General features: G+C 33.8%; 2 protein-coding genes across 4 annotated transcripts in view; one reads left to right on the top strand and one right to left on the bottom strand.

Annotated features, from left to right (window-relative positions):
• Nucleotides 1-1,331: 1,331 nt before the first annotated feature.
• Nucleotides 1,332-10,261, bottom strand: LOC105347215 (vacuolar protein sorting-associated protein 35). 2 transcript variants are annotated; one of them, XM_034480855.2, is made up of 17 exons: nucleotides 10,137-10,261; nucleotides 9,398-9,499; nucleotides 9,059-9,155; nucleotides 8,575-8,698; nucleotides 7,973-8,158; nucleotides 7,522-7,738; nucleotides 7,060-7,143; nucleotides 6,718-6,827; nucleotides 6,472-6,568; nucleotides 5,962-6,110; nucleotides 5,351-5,558; nucleotides 4,857-5,012; nucleotides 4,382-4,504; nucleotides 4,082-4,261; nucleotides 3,631-3,867; nucleotides 2,293-2,436; nucleotides 1,332-1,644 (listed from the first exon to the last, which is right to left on the bottom strand). In XM_034480855.2, the coding sequence occupies exons 1-17, from the start codon at nucleotides 10,137-10,139 to the stop codon at nucleotides 1,465-1,467; spliced, it is 2,397 nt and encodes a 798-aa protein (XP_034336746.1). In that variant the 5' UTR covers nucleotides 10,140-10,261; the 3' UTR covers nucleotides 1,332-1,464. The 2 variants fall into 2 exon arrangements, with proteins under 2 accessions (XP_034336746.1, XP_034336745.1); XM_034480854.2 differs by having other exon boundaries at nucleotides 5,351-5,570.
• A 1,328-nt stretch (nucleotides 10,262-11,589) lies between these two features.
• LOC105347226 (uncharacterized) overlaps nucleotides 11,590-20,845 on the top strand; it is a 31,144-nt gene continuing 21,888 nt past the window's right edge. For both annotated transcript variants that reach the window (XM_034480856.2, XM_020074891.3), the window contains exons 1-4: nucleotides 11,590-11,742; nucleotides 11,857-11,937; nucleotides 12,079-12,147; nucleotides 12,273-12,305. In XM_034480856.2, coding sequence (XP_034336747.1) covers nucleotides 11,629-11,742; nucleotides 11,857-11,937; nucleotides 12,079-12,147; nucleotides 12,273-12,305 — 297 coding nt within the window. In that variant the 5' untranslated portion in view covers nucleotides 11,590-11,628. The remainder of the gene's footprint in view (nucleotides 11,743-11,856; nucleotides 11,938-12,078; nucleotides 12,148-12,272; nucleotides 12,306-20,845) is intronic.

Consider the following 20,845-nt stretch of genomic DNA (forward strand, 5'->3'; position numbering starts at 1 on the left):
GTTCAATTGCAGAGCAATTGACCACATTCACATCCTTTATAAATGTCCATGTTGTTATTATCATGTTCATACTGTACATGTACCAGTACATATCGCAATATGTACAAAAATTTAAAGAAAAGTGTATGATATGATAGAATCAACTGCATGTTGTACATCTTTTTAAAGAACTAAACATCAAACACTCCCTGTCTGTGTTTTTTGTACCAAAATGTCATATATTTTAAAAATACTTGTATCTCTTAATAAAATGTACATACTTGTATATATCATATTCTTGTTCTCTAATTTTGTTTTATAGACCGTGGCATGCAGTCAATTGACAGTTTGTTTCTTGTGATCATGACATAACTTTCAGTCTTTTTTTATTGGCAAAAGGCAAACCAGTGGTGAAACTGTTCATATGAAAGACATTTAAAGTCTTGCCTGAATACATTTTACAGTGAGTGTTTATAGAATAGATGGAGAATTTATCATTGAATTGATTTTGAGGAGTTTTGGAAAACAATGATATGCTAGGTCCATTTTGTATCTGAACTGAGATCTTGGCCCTACTTACAGTCAGTGGGCTTGGAGACAATGAAGATCAGCAATATATATTTTAATTCATATTCTAAATTCTTGTTGTTATAACCCTTGACCTGTTAAATTGGAACCCATGAACTTGAAAAAAGAATGTGTTTTATTCACTCTTATTGTATACGAGTACCTTTGAAGTGTTTTAATAAAAAATGCATTTTTACACCTGTGTTAAAAAACAAAAGCAGAAAAGTTTCCATATTAATAAAGTTATTGGACCTTGCTGAGAAACAGATGTTAAATGTTGACAAGTCTACAATAGTTGTTTGAAAACTTTGCATTTTTTAATGTTTTAGACACATTATTTTATAAACAACATATTTTTAATACATTATAGACAGTACAGGACAACATCATGGCTTACAACAAGTGAAAACAAGAACATTATGCACATGTTAATAACCTTTATAATCTATATATCTACAATTATTATATATTTTATTACATTAATATTAAGCTCTTTTTAAAGTTTTATATGCATTGTACATAGATAAAACTGAGAAAAAGGTTTGCCGTACAAGTACACATACTTGCAGAACATTTCAAATTACACATCACTAATGAAGATCCTAAGCCTGTTAAAAATCTGCTCAAATTTCCTAAATAAATGACCACTTCTCCAATACATGTCAGATATTACATACATGTATAGGCTTTGGATCTTTTGCTTCAAAATTATTAAATAACTCTTCTTTTAAATAACAGGTGGGCATAAAATTCTACTCTACAATACCAGAAATGCAAACAGAAGGTCAGTAGACAACATAACAATTGCAAATACTGTTTTCTATTTCTTCACTGAAGTGTCAGTTTGTAAATATCCCTTTTTTATGAATTATATTAGTAAGAATGAAAACAAAAAGCAGAATGCAGCCGATACTGAAGTTAAAGCACAAGTTCCTCATATGAAGGTCCCTCAGTTTCACTACCGTCTCTTCGTAGTTTTAAATGTTCGACGGTATTCTGAAAATGCTTGTTGATCTGTTCCGTTTCTTCATTTGCTTCCAAATTAGGCAAAGTCTCTTTTATTTTAGCTATCAGTTGGTTGAGGACTTGAATCGTAACCTGTAACAAAAAAAATTGTTTGTAATGAATAGATTCTGGTATTCTGTTCACCTGCATCTAAATCAATTTTTAAGAACACCATGTTCTACAATAAATCCCATACAATTCTTTAACAGATTGTTTATTTGACCTTTGGTTATACAATACAGTTGACCTTTGATATCTTGAAAACTGATATCTTGAATACAATGGATATGTCGAAGTGATTTGTAAGTCCAAACCACTTCTTTTTAAAGTATTTTAATATCATTATCTCGAAATAGGTTGAACGAGATATCGTAGGTAAAAATTTTTTACCCACGATATCTCGTTCAATCAAGTTCGAGATAATGAAGTATGACTATTTAAAATGACAGTAAGAGGTAAAAGAACAGGTGCATATACATGCACATCATTCACAGGAGTGTGACGTTAAAAATAAAAATATTTCTTTTTATAATAAGATTATTCTCTGTACTATATGTTATTATCGGTATTATAGTACAGGGAATAATCTTATAAAGAAGAAATATTTTTTAACATCAGGTGCCTGTAACACGAGTAAAAAATTCTGTAAGGATTTCTCCTTGCAGTTGTTACAAATATCTTAATATAAAAAGGGAATGATGGGAGTGCAGAATTGTAAATATTAAGCATACTGATGAGTACCTGATCGTTGCCTTTCTCATAGTAGTATATATAGTGATTGAGAAGTTCCACAAATAACTGCACTTGTACTGAACTGTCCATACACTGGTTAGCTATCTTCACTCCCTTCTTCAAGCAGTCGGACACTCGTTTACTATCCTGGAGCTTTGTGTGATAAAAGAAATAGTAAGGATATATGTGTAACAGCCACAGAAAAACACCGCGCAGTTAAAGTTTTTTTTAAACCTTGCTATAAATATCAATTGTAAACTTTGTAAATAATGTATATTAATAAAATGAATTAAAAAATTGTGATAATTGGAGATGTAAAAATTCTAATACTTGCACATAAATTTTAAAAACAATTTATAAAATCTCTGAGTTATTTTACAAAAATAACAAGAATAGAATTCCAGGGTCCCCCGCCGGTCAAGCAGTATACTAGTATCGAGTCTATCGACCAAGGCTGATTTAGGAACTTGACCAAGGTATTAGTGATATAAACATTTGGTATAAATTTAATGAAAATCCGTAAAAATTTGTAGGCATGAGCGCGCTTACAAGGTCAATTTTTGGAAAAAAACGGAGTCATTATTGTGGTCAAAGTCCCATAACTCCAACAAAAAGTATCGACCAATGCTGATTTTCGAACTTGACCAAAGTATTAGTGGTATAATCATTTGGTATAAATTTAATAAAAATCTGTCAAAATGTGTAGGCATGAGAGCGCTTACAAGGTCAATTTTTGGATAAAACTGAGTCATTATTGTGGTCAAAGTCCCATAACGCCAACAAAAAGTATCGACTAACGCTGATTTTCGAACTTAACCAAGGTATTAGTGGTATAAACATTTGGTATAAATTTAATGAAAATCCGTCAAAATTTGTAGGCATGAGAGCGCTTACAAGGTCAATTTTTGGATAAAACGGAGTCATGATTGTGGTCAAAGTCCCATAACGCCATCAAAAAGTATCGACTAATGCTGATTTTCAAACTTGACCAAGGTAATAGTGGTATAAACATTTGGTATAAATTTAATGAAAATCTGTCAAAATTTGTAGGCATGAGAGCGCTTACAAGGTCAATTTTTGGATAAAACGGAGTCATTATTGTAGTCAAAGTCCCATAACTCCAACAAAAAGTATCAACCAATGCTGATTTTCGAACTTGACCAAGGTAATAGTGCTATAAACATTTGGTATAAATTTAATGAAAATCCGTCAAAATTTGTAGGCATGAGAGCGCTTACAAAAAAGTGTGACGCACGGACGCACGGACCCACGGACGGACGGACGCCCGGCATTTCCATGTCCCCGCTCCGCGTTGCGGCGGGGGACAAAAAATCTTTGATGACTTACCTCCCCTTCCTGTGATGCGGACCTTCCTGACCAGAAGAGATGTGAGCATGTGCAGACTCCTCGACATTGGTCTGGTTTCTTGAGGAGTTTGGAGGCAGCCAGGGCACACTGAGTTCGAAGAGGTTCGTGGTTCTCATCTCCAAAGCAACTCATTTGTTCAAGCGTGCCGATAATAAGCGTAATGGCTGCAAGCTGGGCTTTGCTATCACTGATCTCATCTTCGTAGAGTGAAAATGCCTGCAACGCAAGTTTTACTCTTTAATTTTTTTTTAAACAAAAGTTACTGATATTTTCAAAAGCAACGCTCATTAGCACTTACATTCATTAGAAAAAATAATGCAATTATTTTATCGCACCGCATTAAAAGCTTTCCTTCTGAAGCTCCAATAGTAAATTGAAATGTATTTTTTAAAATAGGAGTTTCCTCACAAGTGTAATTTTTAATTAATACCTGTGACATGAATTCGTAGGCTACAGTTTCATGGTTTTCAAATTCGATTTCTCCAGCCGTCAATGCTCCCTGCAGGAAAAGTCGAAGTGGCATCTCTGCCATGTCGGCCTTGATCAAAGCTCCTACCGTCTGATGGCAGAACTGGAATATCTTCTGGCATTTCTTCTCCCAGTTTTCATCCTATGAAAAAGTAAATTAAAAATTAAGGATACAAGTATTTCTGTGTAACTTGTTAATTTTTTCTTACTAATGGTATGTTTTACACTGAAATTAATTGAAGAGCATTATGTTTTGAATCACCTCTTCTTTGGCTTCTTTGTATCTCATTGCTAGTCTGTATGCAGCAAACACAATAGGGGGAAGCGTGAACTTAATTCTTTTATCTCCACCACCCCCAAAATGTTTTCTGGCTGTATTCAATATCTACAAAAAGTAAATAATGTTCGAAAAAATTAACTTTTTCATAATCATTTAAGACAAAACAATCAAAAATAAAATTTTTGCATTTTAATACTCCTTAAAACTTTACAACCTGTTCTTATGAGGCAAAAATTCAAACAATGAACCCATGACTTGAACGAAGAGTCACTGTCATGTTTTGCATTATCCAACCACTACATTACAATAAACCAATCAATTGACAGACAGTTCACATCCCTGTGAACCTGATTATATACCAAACCAAACTTACATGTACATGTATCAGTTATACTATCAATACACATGCCTACTCGTGCATACTGGGGGCAGCATAGCGAACCATATCAACTCTTACCAGATATTGCTGATTTGGATCCTCCGCTTGGAGTAGGTGGATGAACCTTCCCATGAGCACCTGCTCCTCGGCGAAGTCCTCCGGGTCATCGGGTTCCGCCGGCTGGTCACTCTGGTCTTGTACAAGGACGTTCACAATGTTCAAAATGTTATCCACCTTCAATGATATGTGCACAGATATAATACAAGAAATACAGAATAAGAAAATGAATTGACTTTGTCAAGTGATCACATTCAATGCCTACATGCATGCTTCAGTCAAACTCATTCAATGCTTTTTTTTCTGATTATTTACACATACAGATGTATGTATAGTAGCTTATGTTTGAAGATTTAAAGTGGTAGGTACAGAATGTTGTTTTTTTTTTCAGAACAAGAATGCTTTCCTTATTTAGGCCTATGGGTAATTTACAAGTATGTATATAGAAAATAAAGACACTATAAAAACTAGAAAATTTTAGCAAAATTGATAATTATCAAAACTTTCCCATGTACCTGATCTTGAGTTGGTATACGGGTATCGTTTTCCAACACATTATTGATGAGATAGGAACACATGAGTTTTCTGCTCTGGTAGTCAAAGTAGTCAAAGATGGGACCAAAGTGTGACAGTTCCAGCACAGTAAGAATGTTGTTGTATGAGTCAACCGGAATCTTCATCAGCCGCATCAGCTCCTTCGACACGGGACTGCCGTATTCCAGGCTGCAAGAAGAGCTACACAAATCGAATCAACATGTTAAAACTTCATTGCATTGGTTTGGGTTTTTTCTACAGTAAAAACTCACTAGAAATCAAACATTGTGTACAGTTAAAACCATCACCTCTTTACCTTTAATCAAATCTTAAGCACAGATGTTTGGTCTCATTTTACGAGAATTATACCAGTAGATAATAAGATGTTACATGCATTTTAACAGTTTATGATTTTTTTTCTGTTTTTTTTTTTTTTGCAAAATACAGTGTCATCAAGGATTTCCCAATCTAAAAAACATTATTCGCATTCAATTATTTGATCATCAATTACGCTGTTTGTTACTACCAAATTAAAAACTTGTAAATTGCTACTGGATTCAAATAAGGATTTTATAAATTATTCTATACATACTGGTCCAGATTCAGCCTGTTGAAGATGTCCTCTGTAGTTTCCAACACTTTGTCCACAAAGTCTACTTTGTCTGGGTAACATTTCAACGCCAGATTTATCAGCGCCACCTGCAGGGCCACTATATCCTCTGGGGGCATGTCTGGGCGATTCTGTGTCATACAAAAATGATGCATGGATTGAAAATTGTACAAAACAAGATATTTTTCAGATGGGGGTTGGTGGGCAAGGGACGGATTGTTAAGGGCTGGTAGATAAAAGGACATACAGGTACACATTAGCAACACATTGGTATTATTTCTACAAATTAAATCAAATCTTTTTTCAAGAAATGTTGTGTTGGTTAAACGTGCAATAATTTACATGAAACTGTCTCCTAGTGTCTTAAGTGTATATCTCAAGTGGAAATTTCAATGACTGTATTACACGTACATGCACCATGTAAAATCCATGAAAGTTGGTCAAAGAACACTTTGGAAAAATAGGGTTCTACAGTGTATGCACCAATATTACCTGAATCACTTGAGATATTTGGTCTGAGAAAATATCAAACAGCTGGATCTCTGGGGGAATCCCTGATCCTTCTTCATTCTGTGCAAACTGTGCAAGTCTGTCAAACAGATATATGTGTAGAAATAGGACTGATTTTCTAAATGACTTTGTATTCATAAAACTGATTTATTATCATCTCACATCCAAACAGTCATTTTAATTCTAGTAAAGTTCAATTTATTCTAAAACAAAAATCTTTTTTCATACCTGTCCACCAGAGCTATAATGATATTCTTCACATTGACGCTTTCATGAAGTTCGGCACACGCTTTGAGGAAAGGATTCAGAGTTTGTAGATGAAAATCATCTGGGAAAACCTATGTAAAAGAGCAATCGCATAAATTAAACCTAATATCCATAGCATTGACACAAAATATAAACTCAAACTGACATTTGAAAAGAAAAAAAAAAGAACCTCGATCTTATTTTATCCTAAACAATTTCATTAACAGTTTCATAAATGCAAAAATAACCATTTAAGAAAATTTGATTTCACTCGTACGGTAAATAGAAAGTATTCATCGAATAAAACTGTATATATTCATGTACCTGGATGATACACTCCATCAGGTATTCCTGTGCTATGGGGTCTCTACACGAAACCACTTGTTCTAACACAGCCGGCAAAACCACCTGTCATAAAAATAAAAGAGAGCAGTTGCAGATTTGAAGGCGGTCTTGAAATGGTTAAACAGTTCTTCATTTAACAGACATATTTAATTCAACATAAATAGTCTTTGTAAGGGGGATATTAAAAAGTGTAGCATTGTGAAGATGCACTGATTCCTTGTTTATCTACCTGTGTAAGATGTTTTATTTTGATAATTAATAGTCAATGATTCTTCTTGGGCTTTAAAATATCAGTCTATTAAATAAACATTATTGTGCGGTGAAATTTTATAAATGAAGTATCAGAGTAACTTCAAAAATAATTTTCAAATTAAATATCATTATCATTCACAAGATTTCAAGTAATAAATCATTACATAAATATTTATATGGATGCCTGACCTTTTTGTACTTTTCCATGTCAATACATTCCAGCTGACTCAGCCGAACAAGATTAGTTCCGACCAAGATCCTGAGTTCTCGCCTCTCCTGCTCTCGCTTATTGCGATCTCGAGTGTGACCTTGATGCTGCATTCTGACCCAGAGTTTGTTCATCTCGGAAAAGTTCAGTAAGATGAAGTCAATGGAATCCATCACTGTTCCATACTCGTAGTCGTTTCTACAATACAAAAGTACATTCTCTAATCTAGAACTTGTAAATAAAATGTACCAGACATTGGATTTTGAGAAATCATTCAACTTTGCTGGGGTGATTTTTATTGTTGATTCACTTTTATTAACACCAAATCCATCAAAACAGAATCTTCCCAACTACTAATGATTCCATTTTTCTAATATTGGGTGAAATGAACACGTTTTAGGACCTCCCTCCTCCCCATTCCAACACACTTACGTGGCTAGCTCCTCCTCAGTGTCTGGCAGAACATTCTTTGTACAGGTCAGGAGGTAATTCCTCAGAAAGAGGCCCCTTAAGGGGTGCTGCACTCCTCGACACATCTCCACCAAGTCTTTCAGGATGTCTTTCCGTGAGAGTTCGTTTGATTTGATGTAGACCACTCCCACAGTGATTAACAGGTAACTAACGAGATAAACACAGGTAAAATTATCATGTAAGCCCAAACATTAATAATTTGGTATATCCTTATTTCTAATAGGACATATTATTCAAAGTATGCTTAAAAAGATGCTACATCAAAAATTGGCATCTATGAATACAGTGAGTATTTCAGATATTGACTTAGGTTTTTAGGATAGTAAATATGTTAAACAAACCGGAACAACAAAGGTTGAAATTACTAGTGTAATACGTACATAAAAGTTCATGTATCATTCATGTATGATTAATACAAGATTTTAAAGGGGAAAAAAACCCAGACTCATATTTTTAAGTCCAGTGTAAGAAAGTATAAGTTTTAATTTCAAAATCATGATAAAATAGTGCAGAAAAATTATGCACATACAACAATATGAATCAATGGCATTGTTTATACTCACAGCCTGGGAACTATGTTTCCTGCATACTGTACAAGTTCATAAAGGTCAGCAACTTTTCTTCCTTTTTGAAATTCATCACAGAGGTACAACTCCAAATGCCTCAATTCATCAGAAATAGCCATATCTTGTCAGAGTTAAAGAATGCCAGAGCACATAATGTACATAGAAGAACCAACTGAACAAAGCGTGATATCATAGTTTCCATTCCGAAAGTAAAGCTGACAGCATGTACAAAAATCCTAATATGAAAACATGTTTTTATGCAATCTATCCAGAGGTTTAGATCATCTTCCCTTGCCAAGAGTAAAAATCTGCTCATATTTTGTTCTTTCTTGAAAGAAATGAGAATATTTTCTGCAAATTATCCAGCATGGATGAGTGTAGCAAAATACAATGAACTTCAGAAATTGTTAAATGATACCTTGGTAATTCAATTCATATAATAATTCAATAAAATTCCAGAAATAAATCAAGACAAGGATACACAATTCATAGTAGCTCTTTGGGGACAGGAGTGATGTTCTCAGTTCTCCTAGCATTGTTGATGCATGCTTTAAACCATCCATTAGTTTTCCTTTGTCCTGCACAAAAGATCGTAAACAGACTTTCACAATGTATAACATAATAATACAGTTCAACCCCCCCAACAACAACAACAATTCACATCTTGAAATGATATGCACATGAAGTGACTTTTAATTTATCATAAAATTTTCTGATTTTTATCAAAACAAGATGACTTTTTTTCCAAAAGCCTTTTCAAGTGTTCAGAGAAACCTAAGACTTGTACATTCCAAGTCTCTTTCTTCAAGGTATCACATACCAGGCATCTCTTCATCTGGAAGGACTGGTTCTTGACTATACTGATTCCCTCCTCCAACAACTTCTCCTGCTCCTCCTGGGGGGATAACTGAGGTGTGGAAGGCTAAAAGAGAAAAAATATAATACATGTAGGAAAGCAGGCAGTATAACCACAGGGGCTCGTCACAAAGTTTTTTAACCTTTTATATCTACCACCTCAATACAATAATAGAGGTGGTAGATATAAATGGTTGAAAATTAAACTTTGTGACGAGCCCCTGTGGTATAACCATTTAGGAATGAATCAACTTAAAGTTCTTTGCCAGGGATGCTGATGCAGTGGTCAACTTAGTGCGTAAATTTTTGCTTGGTCTATAAATCCTAGGTCATCAAATGCAAATTTTAAGTGCTCTGGGGTACTTGTGCGTCACTCTTGTTTTATGGATATATAAAATCATGGCAAGTTGCATGTTCTAAACGCATTTAAAATCCCTTTCTCAATGACAGATACAGTACATGTATTTGTATCATTTATTATTTCATCTATTCAAATGGTGTATCAAATTTAAAAGAAATTTTAACATAAATTCCACAAAGCCAAACATAAAAACTAATACTGCAGTAGAAAAAAAGAAGGTGGTGTTTTTAAATCAGATCTAAGAAAATACATATTTTATTGATTAATTGATATCTTTTACAATGCTTGGTAAAATCTTCTACTTAGTTAACACTATGGATTTCATTGTCAATACTTTCCTTACCATTTTTGGAACTTTATTAAATTAAGTTAAGCCGTAAACAAGGTCCAAAGGAGAGTTTGCCACGCTTTTGCTTTCCTTTCCTTCCTTTTCAGACACCCACCATGTTTTGGTCATGTGACCTATACAATAGGTATACAGGCGGATTCGCCCCCCTGTATTTTCATGCACTCAGTACTTCCGTTCCATTTAGTATTTTGAATAAATTGATTTGTCTTATCAGACAGAAGCTTATTAATTGAGAATTCAAACTCATGTTACATCAAACCTTGAAATAAACGTGTTTTAGCGGCAGATTATATCATTTTTAATTTACGTAAAAAAGAATGTCATCCGTTCAGCTGAATTCAACTGGATCACCTTATCAAATTAGTTGGGGGACTTCATATACAGCGTGAACACTGTCGGTACAGTTATGACATGCTCAACTTTTGTTTTTCATGTAGAATTGATCAAGATGCATTTTTGTTATAAACCCCTGAATGCATTTGCCTATTAAATTGCACGTTTTTCCAACATGTATTTTTAAAATATTTTTTCCCTTTACCTATATGGTTTACATTGGTCATTGATTTACAAGAATATAGAAACTAGTTTCTTTTTCACTCTATACGCACCTTGTACCGAATAATTTGTTTCTGCTTTGTTTCCTTCTAAAAACCATACCTTCAGTGTCTCTAGAAAATAAATTAAAAGTCCCCCCCCCCTCTCTCTCTCTCTCTCTCTCTCTCTCTCTCTCTCTCTCTCTCTCTCTCTCTCTCTCTCTCTCTCTCTCTCTCTCTCTCTCTCTCTCTCTCTCTCTCTCTCTCTCTCTCTCTCTCTCCATATTTTAAGGTTTCAAAAACAAAATATATAACATATTATATCAGCTGGTATAGGTAGCCATTGGTGATCGTAAACCGGTGGCTGATGTCAACAATTTACGTGTTCGAAATGGGGGGTAGTATACCTATGACTACAATTTTCAATATCACTCTTAATATTTCCTTATATTCATTTGAATTCCTTACATTCTGCCGGTAATGTGGGGCGGGCGGCACCTTTCTGATACTTCAATTTTTTACATTAGAATTTAAGAAATATACTGTTTGCAGCGAGAAAAAGTGGGGGGGGGGGGGGGGGGGGCGGGAGGCCTGGCCCCTCCATGATGCAATGTGCCTGATGGTTAGGTCTAACTTTGCAAAAAAAAAGTAAGGGGGCTAAGCCCCCCCCCCCCCCCCGGTTCCGACGCCTATGTGCCGGATATTCAAACTTCTACCAAATTGTCATTGAAATGGTTGAAAAGGAAGACAAACGTGTTGTTTCTAGAAGCTTATATTTATTTATACGGTGGATATCACTCATGGTATAATCAGAACTAACGTTATACAGAGAGAGAGAGAGAGAGAGAGAGAGAGAGAGAGAGAGAGAGAGAGAGAGAGAGAGAGAGAGAGAGCTGTATTGTGACGTCATCACGTTTATGACGTTTTCATAACGCGTCATAGATCATTTTCCTATGTTACCAAACAATTCGCAGAGCGAAGACATGTATACAATGAAGATGCAGAGAGAATTCAAAGATTTAAAACCCCATTACTATGATCCAACATCAGATGATCAAGTGAAAATGGCAAGTTTCGTAAACAAAATTTAAAAAATGTATATTCATTTTGTTTTATTAACTTCCTATACTTGTTAGTCTTTATATACACGTATCTGATAGACATGAATGAAATACTTTCAGAGGGAACACGTCCGTCACAAAAAGATTGCAAAGACCATCGAGAATCTCAAGAAAATAAATACACAAAATGCGGATGTTCACGTAAGTATTGAAAAATTTTCTTACTCGATATTCACTATCCTATCACAATAATTCCTTTCTTTTTCAATGATCCTTATTATATATCGGTACACAACCAGCTTTATTGCACTATGATAGATCTAGAGAGTTTTTCTTTTACAGGATTTTCTACCCAGCTGGGCAACAAACGAATACTTTGAAAGCCTTCATGGACAAAAAGCAAGTAAAGAGGTAATATTTTATGCCATTCTAGAAATAAAACATTAGTAAATATGATTATAATTAGAAAAATTTATTTTTAAAAACATCGCATAAAATATCAAACGTTAATGAAATGCCTTGCTTTCGTTTTACAGACTAAGACGAAAGTTAACATTGAAGAAATAAAGGTAAGTTACCAAAATAATTCTGGTTGAATCACAACCCCTTTTTTTGGAGTTCTCACTCCGATGAGAAATAAAAATACACAATGGTCATTAAGGTCTTCCGTTTCCAACGGAAGACCTTATAGTGATTGTTAGGTTTTTTCTTTCTTTAAGGTCTTCCGTTTCCAACGGAAGACCTTATAGTGATTGTAAGGTTTTTTAAGGTCTTCCGTTTCCAACGGAAGACCTTATAGAGATTGTAAGGTTTTTTATTATTATTTTTTTCCCAGTTTTTGTCCACAAGATTTCTCAGAGATGGCTTGATAGATTTACTTCAAGTTTTCAGGACTGATAGAAAATGATCATATCTCTAGGCGTTTTTTTTCATTTTTTGAAAATTTATTTCCTGTCGTCCGTTTCCTGTCCCGCGTTAAAAAGCTTGTCACATCGAGATCTCAGAAATGAGAAAGACTTGAACATCCAAACTTTGAGGGATAATAGACCTATAGTCGTAGATGTGTTTAAACATTTTTGTTTTGTTCGTCGTAACTTCCGGTCGTCACCGGAAGCTCTTCAATTTTTTTTGTTTTTACGTATTTAATTTATTTTCAATAGAATAAAGATATTAGTATAGATCCTTATATATGTCATCTATGCAATGTTAAATAAACAAAAACATTCTACTTCCGGTGAGATATCTCGATTATCTCAGGTAGCTTTTTTAAAACATATTTTGTACCCGCAAGTTCTCAGGTACTGTACGTGATCAAGACACAAAACTTTCACCACTCATAGACAGTTGATTGAAGATGTGTTTAAACAGTTTCATTTTGTCCTCCGTCACTTCCGGTCCAAAGCGGAAGAGTTCAAACAAATCAAATTGTTAATCCGTTAAACTGGTTTTTTTTTTTTATAGTTTAAGCTGTTTCGATGACTAATAATGTAAAATAGGAAAGTAAACAAGATATAAAAAAATTAAGTTTCATTAAGCACTTCCGTTTGTCCGTGTCCTGTCCCGAGACAAAAAACCTTATATCGATGAGATCTCAAAAACGGTAACGACTTCACAACCAAACTTTGTAGAATTATAGACCTGTGTATGGACATGTGTTAACACTATTTTGTTTCATCCGGCGTAACTTCCGGTCGTCACAGGAAGAACGCAAAATTTTGATTTTTTAAAAATATGTTGGTTATTTAGCATGGAAGTAACATTTTGGTTATAAGAATATAAGAGGTCATCTACACATGGTAAAAAAACCAAAAATAAGTTCTACTTCCGGTGAGACATCTCAAATATCTCAGGTAGCCTTCTTTTAAAAAAACAAACTACCCTCAAGATCTCAGAAACTGTGAGAGATACTGACACAAAACTTGTATGGATAATGGACATTTGAATGAACATGTGTTTAACGGGTTCCATTTGGTCGTTCGCCACTTCCGGTTTTAACTCGAAGTGTTCAAGCAATAAAAGGTTTTTTTTCTTAAGCATTTTTTAAACATTTTACTCAATGTAATGAACAATAACGTATCATAGGTAAATGTACTAAACTACGTATTTTCAATTTCTTAATCACTTCCGTTCGATCGTTTCCGGTTCCGAGACAAAAATCTTTTCTAAGCGAGATATTATAACTAACAAAAACTTGAACATCCAAACTTTGAGGAAAGACAAGGTAATGTTTATTGTGTTTTGTATGATCCGGCGTAACTTCCGGTCGTCACAGAAAGTACTCAAAAAATGACGTTTTGTCTTTTTGTTTTGTTTATTTCTTGGGAATTCCTTTACAGTATAAATTATATCCATTTTCTGTTTACAAGAGAAATATATCTTTTGCACAGATTTATACATGAGGAACGGAAGACCTTTTTGTTGCTATAGCAACAAGAGTCTAGTTAAGGTCTTCCGTTTCCAACGGAAGACCTTATAGTGATTGTAAGGTTTTTTATTAAGGTCTTCCGTTTCCAACGGAAGACCTTATAGTGATTGTAATGTTTCTTATTAAGGTCTTCCGTTTCCAACGGAAGACCTTATAGTGATTGTAATGTTTCTTATTATTATTATTATTATTATTATTATTTTTTTTTGTCCGTTTTTTGTCCGCAAGATTTCTCAGAGATGGCTGGATGGATTTTCTTGAAATTTTCAGGACTGACAGAAAATTATAATATCTCCAGGCGTTTTTTTCATTTTTTCAAAATTCACTTCCTGTCGTCCGTTTCCTGTCCCGCGACAAAAAGCTATGGACAATGAGATCTCAGAAACGATAAAGACTTGAACATCCAAACTTTGAGGGATGATAGACCTATAGTTGTAGATGTGTTTAAACTATTTTGTTTTGTTCGTCGTAACTTCCGGTCGTCACCGGAAGCTCTTCAAAAATTATGCTTTTACGCATTTAATATATTTCTCGGAGAATTGAAATATAAGTATAAATGCTTACATATGTCATCTATCCGATGATTAATAAACATAAAAATTCTACTTCCGGTGAGATATCTCAAATATCTCATGAAGCCTTTTTTAAAGTAAATGTTTGAACCCCGAGATCTCAGAAACTGTAAGTGATCAAAACACGAAACTTACAGGGATGATAGACATTTGATAGAAGATGTGTTTAACCGTTTTTATTTGGTTGACCGTCACTTCCGGTCCACACAGGAAGAGTTCAAACAAATCAGGTTTTTTAAAAGTTTAACTCGATTTTTCAGAGATGCATGGATGGATTTTCTTGAAATTTATAGGACTGATAGAGAACGAAAATATCTCTAGGTATTTTTTTCATTTTTTCAAAATTCCCTTCCTGTCGTCCGTTTCCTGTCCCGCGATAAAAAGCTATGGACAATGAGATCTCAGAATCGATAAAGACTTGAACATCCAAACTTTGAGGGATGATAGACCTATAGCTGTAGATGTGTTTAAACTATTTTGTTTTGTTCGTCGTAACTTCCGGTCGTCACCGGAAGCACTTCAAAAATTATGTTTTTACGCATTTTATTTGTTTAACACTGAAATGATATAAAGGTATAAACGCTTTCATTTGTCATCTATCCGATGATTAATAAACAAAAAAAATTACTTCCGGTGAGATATCTCAAATATCTCAGGTAGTCTTTTTAAAACAAATATTATGACAACGAAGTCTCATAAACTGTAAGTGACCAAGACACAAAACTTACACGGATGATAGACATTTGATAGAAGATGTGTTTAACCGTTTTTATTTTGTCAACCGTCACTTCCGGTCCACACCGGAAGAGTTCAAACAATTCATGTTGTTTAAGAGATTTACTGCTTCTGTTTGACAAAGTAAGACAAATTGATAGTCAATTAAGTCCTGTTGTCTAATGGTTATGAAATACTGAGAGAAGCAATGTCTTACAGTTAAATTGATACATGTATATCAAAACGGAAGACCTTTTTGTTGCTTTTGCAACAAGAGTCTAGTTATTATTATTTTTTTTTTTCCTTTTTTTGTCCACAAGATTTCTCAGAGATGGCTGGATAGATTCTCTTAAAATTTTCAGGACTGATAGAAAATGATAATATCTCTAGGCGTTTTTTTCATTTTTTCAAAATTCACTTCCTGTCGTCCGTTTCCTGTCCCGCGACAAAAAGCTATGGACAATGAGATCTCAGAAACGATAAAGACTTGAACCTCCAAACTTTGAGGGATGATAGACCTATAGTTGTAGATGTGTTTAAACTATTTTGTTTTGTTCGTCGTAACTTCCGGTCGTCACCGGAAGCACTTCAAAAATAACTATTTTTTGGCATAAAATTCATTTTCGATAAAATAAATATATAAGTATAAATCTATGCATAGGTTATCTATGCGATGTTAACTCAACAAAATATTTTGACTTCCGGTGAGATATCTCAAATATCTCAGGTACCTTTTTTGAAACACATTTTGTACAAACGAGATCTCAGAAACTATAAGTGATCAAAGCACAAAACTTTCATGGATGATAGACATTTGATTGAAGATGTGTTTAACCGGTTTCGTTTTGTCTTCCGTCACTTCCGGTCCACACAGGAAGAGTTCAAACAAATCGAGCTGTTTATCAGTTTAACTTATTTCCATTGATATTTGTAGTGTGCTGGATGAGAAATGAAGTACAAAGGGCAAGTTTACAAGATATATAAAATACAATTTAGATTGAGCACTTCCGTTTGTCCGTTTCCTGTCCCTCGTTGAAAAAGCTTGTATCAACGAGATCTCAAAAACGGTAAAAACTTGAACATCCAAACTTTGTGGGATGATAGACCCATAGCTGTAGATGTGTTCACATTATTTTGTTTTGTTCGTCGTAACTTCCGGTCGTCACCGGAAGCACTTCAAAAATAACTACTTTTTCGCATAAAATTCTTTTTCCATAAAATAAATATATAAGTATAAATCTATGCATAGATTGTCTATGCGATGTTAACTCAACAAAAAAATTCTACTTCCGGTGAGATATCTCAAATATCTCAGGTAGCTTTTTTGAAACACATTTTGTACAAACGAGATCTCAGAAACTATAAGAGATCAAAGCACAAAACTTTCATGGATGATAGACATTTGATTGAAGATGTGTTTAACCGGTTTCGTTTTGTCTTCCGTCACTTCCGGTCCACACAGGAAGAGTTCAAACAAATCGAGCTGTTTATCAGTTTAACTGTTTTCCTTTGATATTTGTAGTGAAGTCGATGAACAATTAAGTAGAAAGGGCAAGTACACAAAAAATTTTTAATTACAATTTACATTGAGCACTTCCGTTTGTCCGTTTCCTGTCCCAAGACAAAAAACCTTGATTCCTGGAGATCTCAAAAACGGTAACGACTTGAACGATCAAACTTTGTGGGATGATAGACCTATATATGTACATGTGTTTACACTATTTTGTTTCGTTCGGCGTAACTTCCGGTCGTCACCGGAAGCACTTCAAAAATTTGTTTTATTCATTTTACATAAAATGAAAATATCAGTATACAATCTTACATTTGTCATCTATATAATTTTAAATTGGCAAATAAATTTTACTTCCGGTGAGATATCTCAAATATCTCTATGTAGCTTTTCTTTTTACAAATTTGATGTCCGCAATATTTTCGTCATTGTAAGTGATTGAGACACGAATCTATCATAGATTGTTTGATAGAATTTTGATTGGGGATGTGTTTAACGGGTTTAATTTTGTCAACTGTCACTTCCGGTTCTTACCGGAAGGGTTCAAACAAATCCTGTTTTTAACAAGTTTAGCTGACTTTCTTGGAATTTCATCTAGCCTGATAAACAGTGATGTACATTAAGCAAATGTACGAGAAATACCAGCTTTTAATCACTTTCGTTCGTCCGTTTCGGTCCCGAGACAAAAAATATTGTTTCAAAGAGATCTTAGATTTGGCAGAGTCGTGAACAACCAAACTTTGAGGAAAGATTGACTTTTGATTGTACAAATGGTTAACATTTTTGTTTAGATCGGCGCTACTTCCGGTCGTCACAGAAAGTACTTCAAAAATTGATTTCTTTTTCATTCTCGTTGTTTTACATGTAAGTAACGTCGTGATATGTCATTCACAATAATTATCATATCAACTTTTTTTTGCATGTAAGAGAAGCAATGTCTTACAGTTAAATTGATACATGTATATTAAAACGGAAGACATTTTTGTTGCTTTTGCAACAAGTGTCTAGTTATTATTATTATTTTTTTTCCTTTTTTTTGTCCACAAGATTTCTCGGAGATGGCTGGATAGATATTTTTGAAATTTTCTGGAATGAAAGACAATGATAATATCTCTAGGCGTTTTTTTCATTTTTTTAAAATTTATTTCCGGTCGTGCGTTTCCTGTCCCGCGTTGAAAAAGCTTGTCACCTCGAGATCTCAAAAACGGTAAAGTTTTGAACACCCAAACTTTATACGATGATAGACCTATAGCTGTAGATGTGTTTAAACTATTTTTTTTTGTTCGTCGTAACTTCCGGTCGTCACCGGAAGCACTTCAAAAATTATTATTTCTACGCATTAAATTTCTTTTCCATAGAATAAATATAAAACTATAATTCTATACATAATTTACCTATGCGATGTTATATCAACAAAAAAATTCTACTTCCGGTGAGATATCTCAATTATCTCAGGTAGCTTTTTAAAAACACAATTTGTACCCGCAAGATCTCGGAAACTATAAGCGATCAAGACACGAAACTTTCATGGATGATAGACATTTGATTGAAGATGTGTTTAACCGGTTTCATTTTGTCTTCCGTCACTTCCGGTCCATACCGGAAGAGTTAAAAAAAATCGAGCTGTTTATCAGTTTAACTGTTTTCCTTTGATATTTTTTAGTTAGATAAATGAAAAATAATGAACAATTGGCAAGTATACAAGAAATATTGAATACAATTCAGATTGAACACTTCCGTTTGCCCGTTTCCTGTCCAGAAACCATAAACTTTATTTCGACGAGATCTCAAAAACAGTAACGACTTGAACAACCAAACTTTGTGGGATGATAGACCTATGTATGTACATGTGTTAACACTATTTTGTTCTATCCGGCGTAACTTCCGGTCGTCACAGAAAGTACACCCAATTTTGATTTTTTAAAAATATTTTGGTTATTTAGCATTGAAGTAACATTTAGCTATAGAAATACAAAAAGTCATCTACACATTGTAAAAAAAAGTTCTACTTCCGGTGAGACATCTCATATATCTCAGATAGCCTTCTTTTTTAAAAACAAAGTATAAATAAGATCTCAGAAACTGTGATAGATCAAGACACAAAGCTTATATATATTATATCCATTTTCTGTTTACAAGATAACTGGATTTTTTGTGCAGATTAATACATGAGGAACGGAAGACCTTTTTGTTGCTATAGCAACAAGAGTCTAGTTAAGGTCTTCCGTTTCCAACGGAAGACCTTATAGTGATTGTAATGTTTCTTTTTATTATTATTATTTTTTTCCCCTTTTTGTCTTGTGAATTTCCCAGAGATGTCTTAATGGATTTTTATAAAATTTTCAGGAATGACTGAAAATTAAAAGATCTAGAGGATTTTTTTTAAACATTTTCTAAATTCACCTCCGTTTGTCCGTTTCCTGTACCGCGACTAAAAGCTTGTCACCTCGAGATCTAAAAAACGGTAAAGACTTGAACATTCAAACTTTGTGGGATTATAGACATATAGCCGTAGATGTGTTTAAACACTTTTGTTTTGTTCGTCATAACTTCCGGTTGTCACGGGAAGCACTCCAAAAATAATTATTTTTACGCATTAAATTTTTTGTCCATAGAATAAATATATAAGAATAAATCTAGACATAGGAAATCTCTGCGATGTAATATTTAAAAAAAAATTCTACTTCCGGTGAGATATCTCAATTATCTCAGGTAGCTTTTTTAAAACACATTTTGTACCCGCGAGATCTCACGAACTATAAACGATCAAGACACGAAACTTTCATGGATGATAGACATTTAATTGAAGATGTGTTTAACCGGTTTCATTTTGTCAGCCGTCATTTCCGGTCCACACAGGAAGAGTTTTAAAAAATCGAGCTGTTTATCAGTTTAACTGTTTTTTTTGACATTTTGAGTAAGTTAAATGAACACTAATGAACAAAAGGTAAGTATACAACAAATATTTAATATAATTTACATTGAACACTTCCGTTTGTCCGTTTCCTGTCCCGAGATAAAATACCTTATTTCGACGAAATCTCAAAAACGTTTACCATTTGAACAACAAAACTTTGTGGGATGATAGACCTATGTATGTACATGTGTAAGCACTTTTTTGTTTAATCCGGCATAACTTCCGGTCGTCACAGGAAGTGCGCCCAAATTTGATTTTATAAAAATGTTTTCTTATGTAGCATGGAAGTATCAATTTAGCAATAGAAATACAAAATGTCATCTATTCATGGTAAAAAAAAAATGCAAAAAAATAATATACTTCCGGTTAGACATCTCAAATATCTCTGGTAATTTCTTTTTTAAATTGTCCCAAGACAAAAACCTTTTCTCAAAAAAATATTATAATAAACAAAAAACTGAACATCTGAACTTTGAGGAAAGACAAAAAAATGCATGAAGTTATGTTTACTATGCTCTGTATGTATAATAGGCTTAACTTCCGGACGTCACAGAAAGAACTCAAAAATTGACATTTTGTCTTTTTGTTTTGTTTAACTTGGAAATAATTTCTTGGGAATTTCTTTTTAGTATATATTATATTTCTTTTCTTTTCACAAGAGAAATGGATTTTTATGTGCAGATTTTTGCATGAGGAACGGAAGACCTTTTTGTTGCTATAGCAACAAGTGTCTAGTTAAGGTCTTCCGTTTCCAACGGAAGACCTTATAGTGATTGTAAGGTTTTTTATTATTATTATTTTTTTTTTTCCTTTTTTTGTCCACAAGATTTCTCGGAGATGGCTGGATAGATATTTTTGAAATTTTCTGGAATGAAAGACAATGATAATATCTCTAGGCGTTTTTTTCATTTTTTCAAAATTCATTTCCGGTCGTGCGTTTCCTGTCCCGCGTTGAAAAAGCTTGTCACCTC

Source organism: Magallana gigas, chromosome 3 (genome assembly GCF_963853765.1).
Source record: "Magallana gigas chromosome 3, xbMagGiga1.1, whole genome shotgun sequence".
Lineage (NCBI taxonomy): Eukaryota > Metazoa > Mollusca > Bivalvia > Ostreida > Ostreidae > Magallana > Magallana gigas.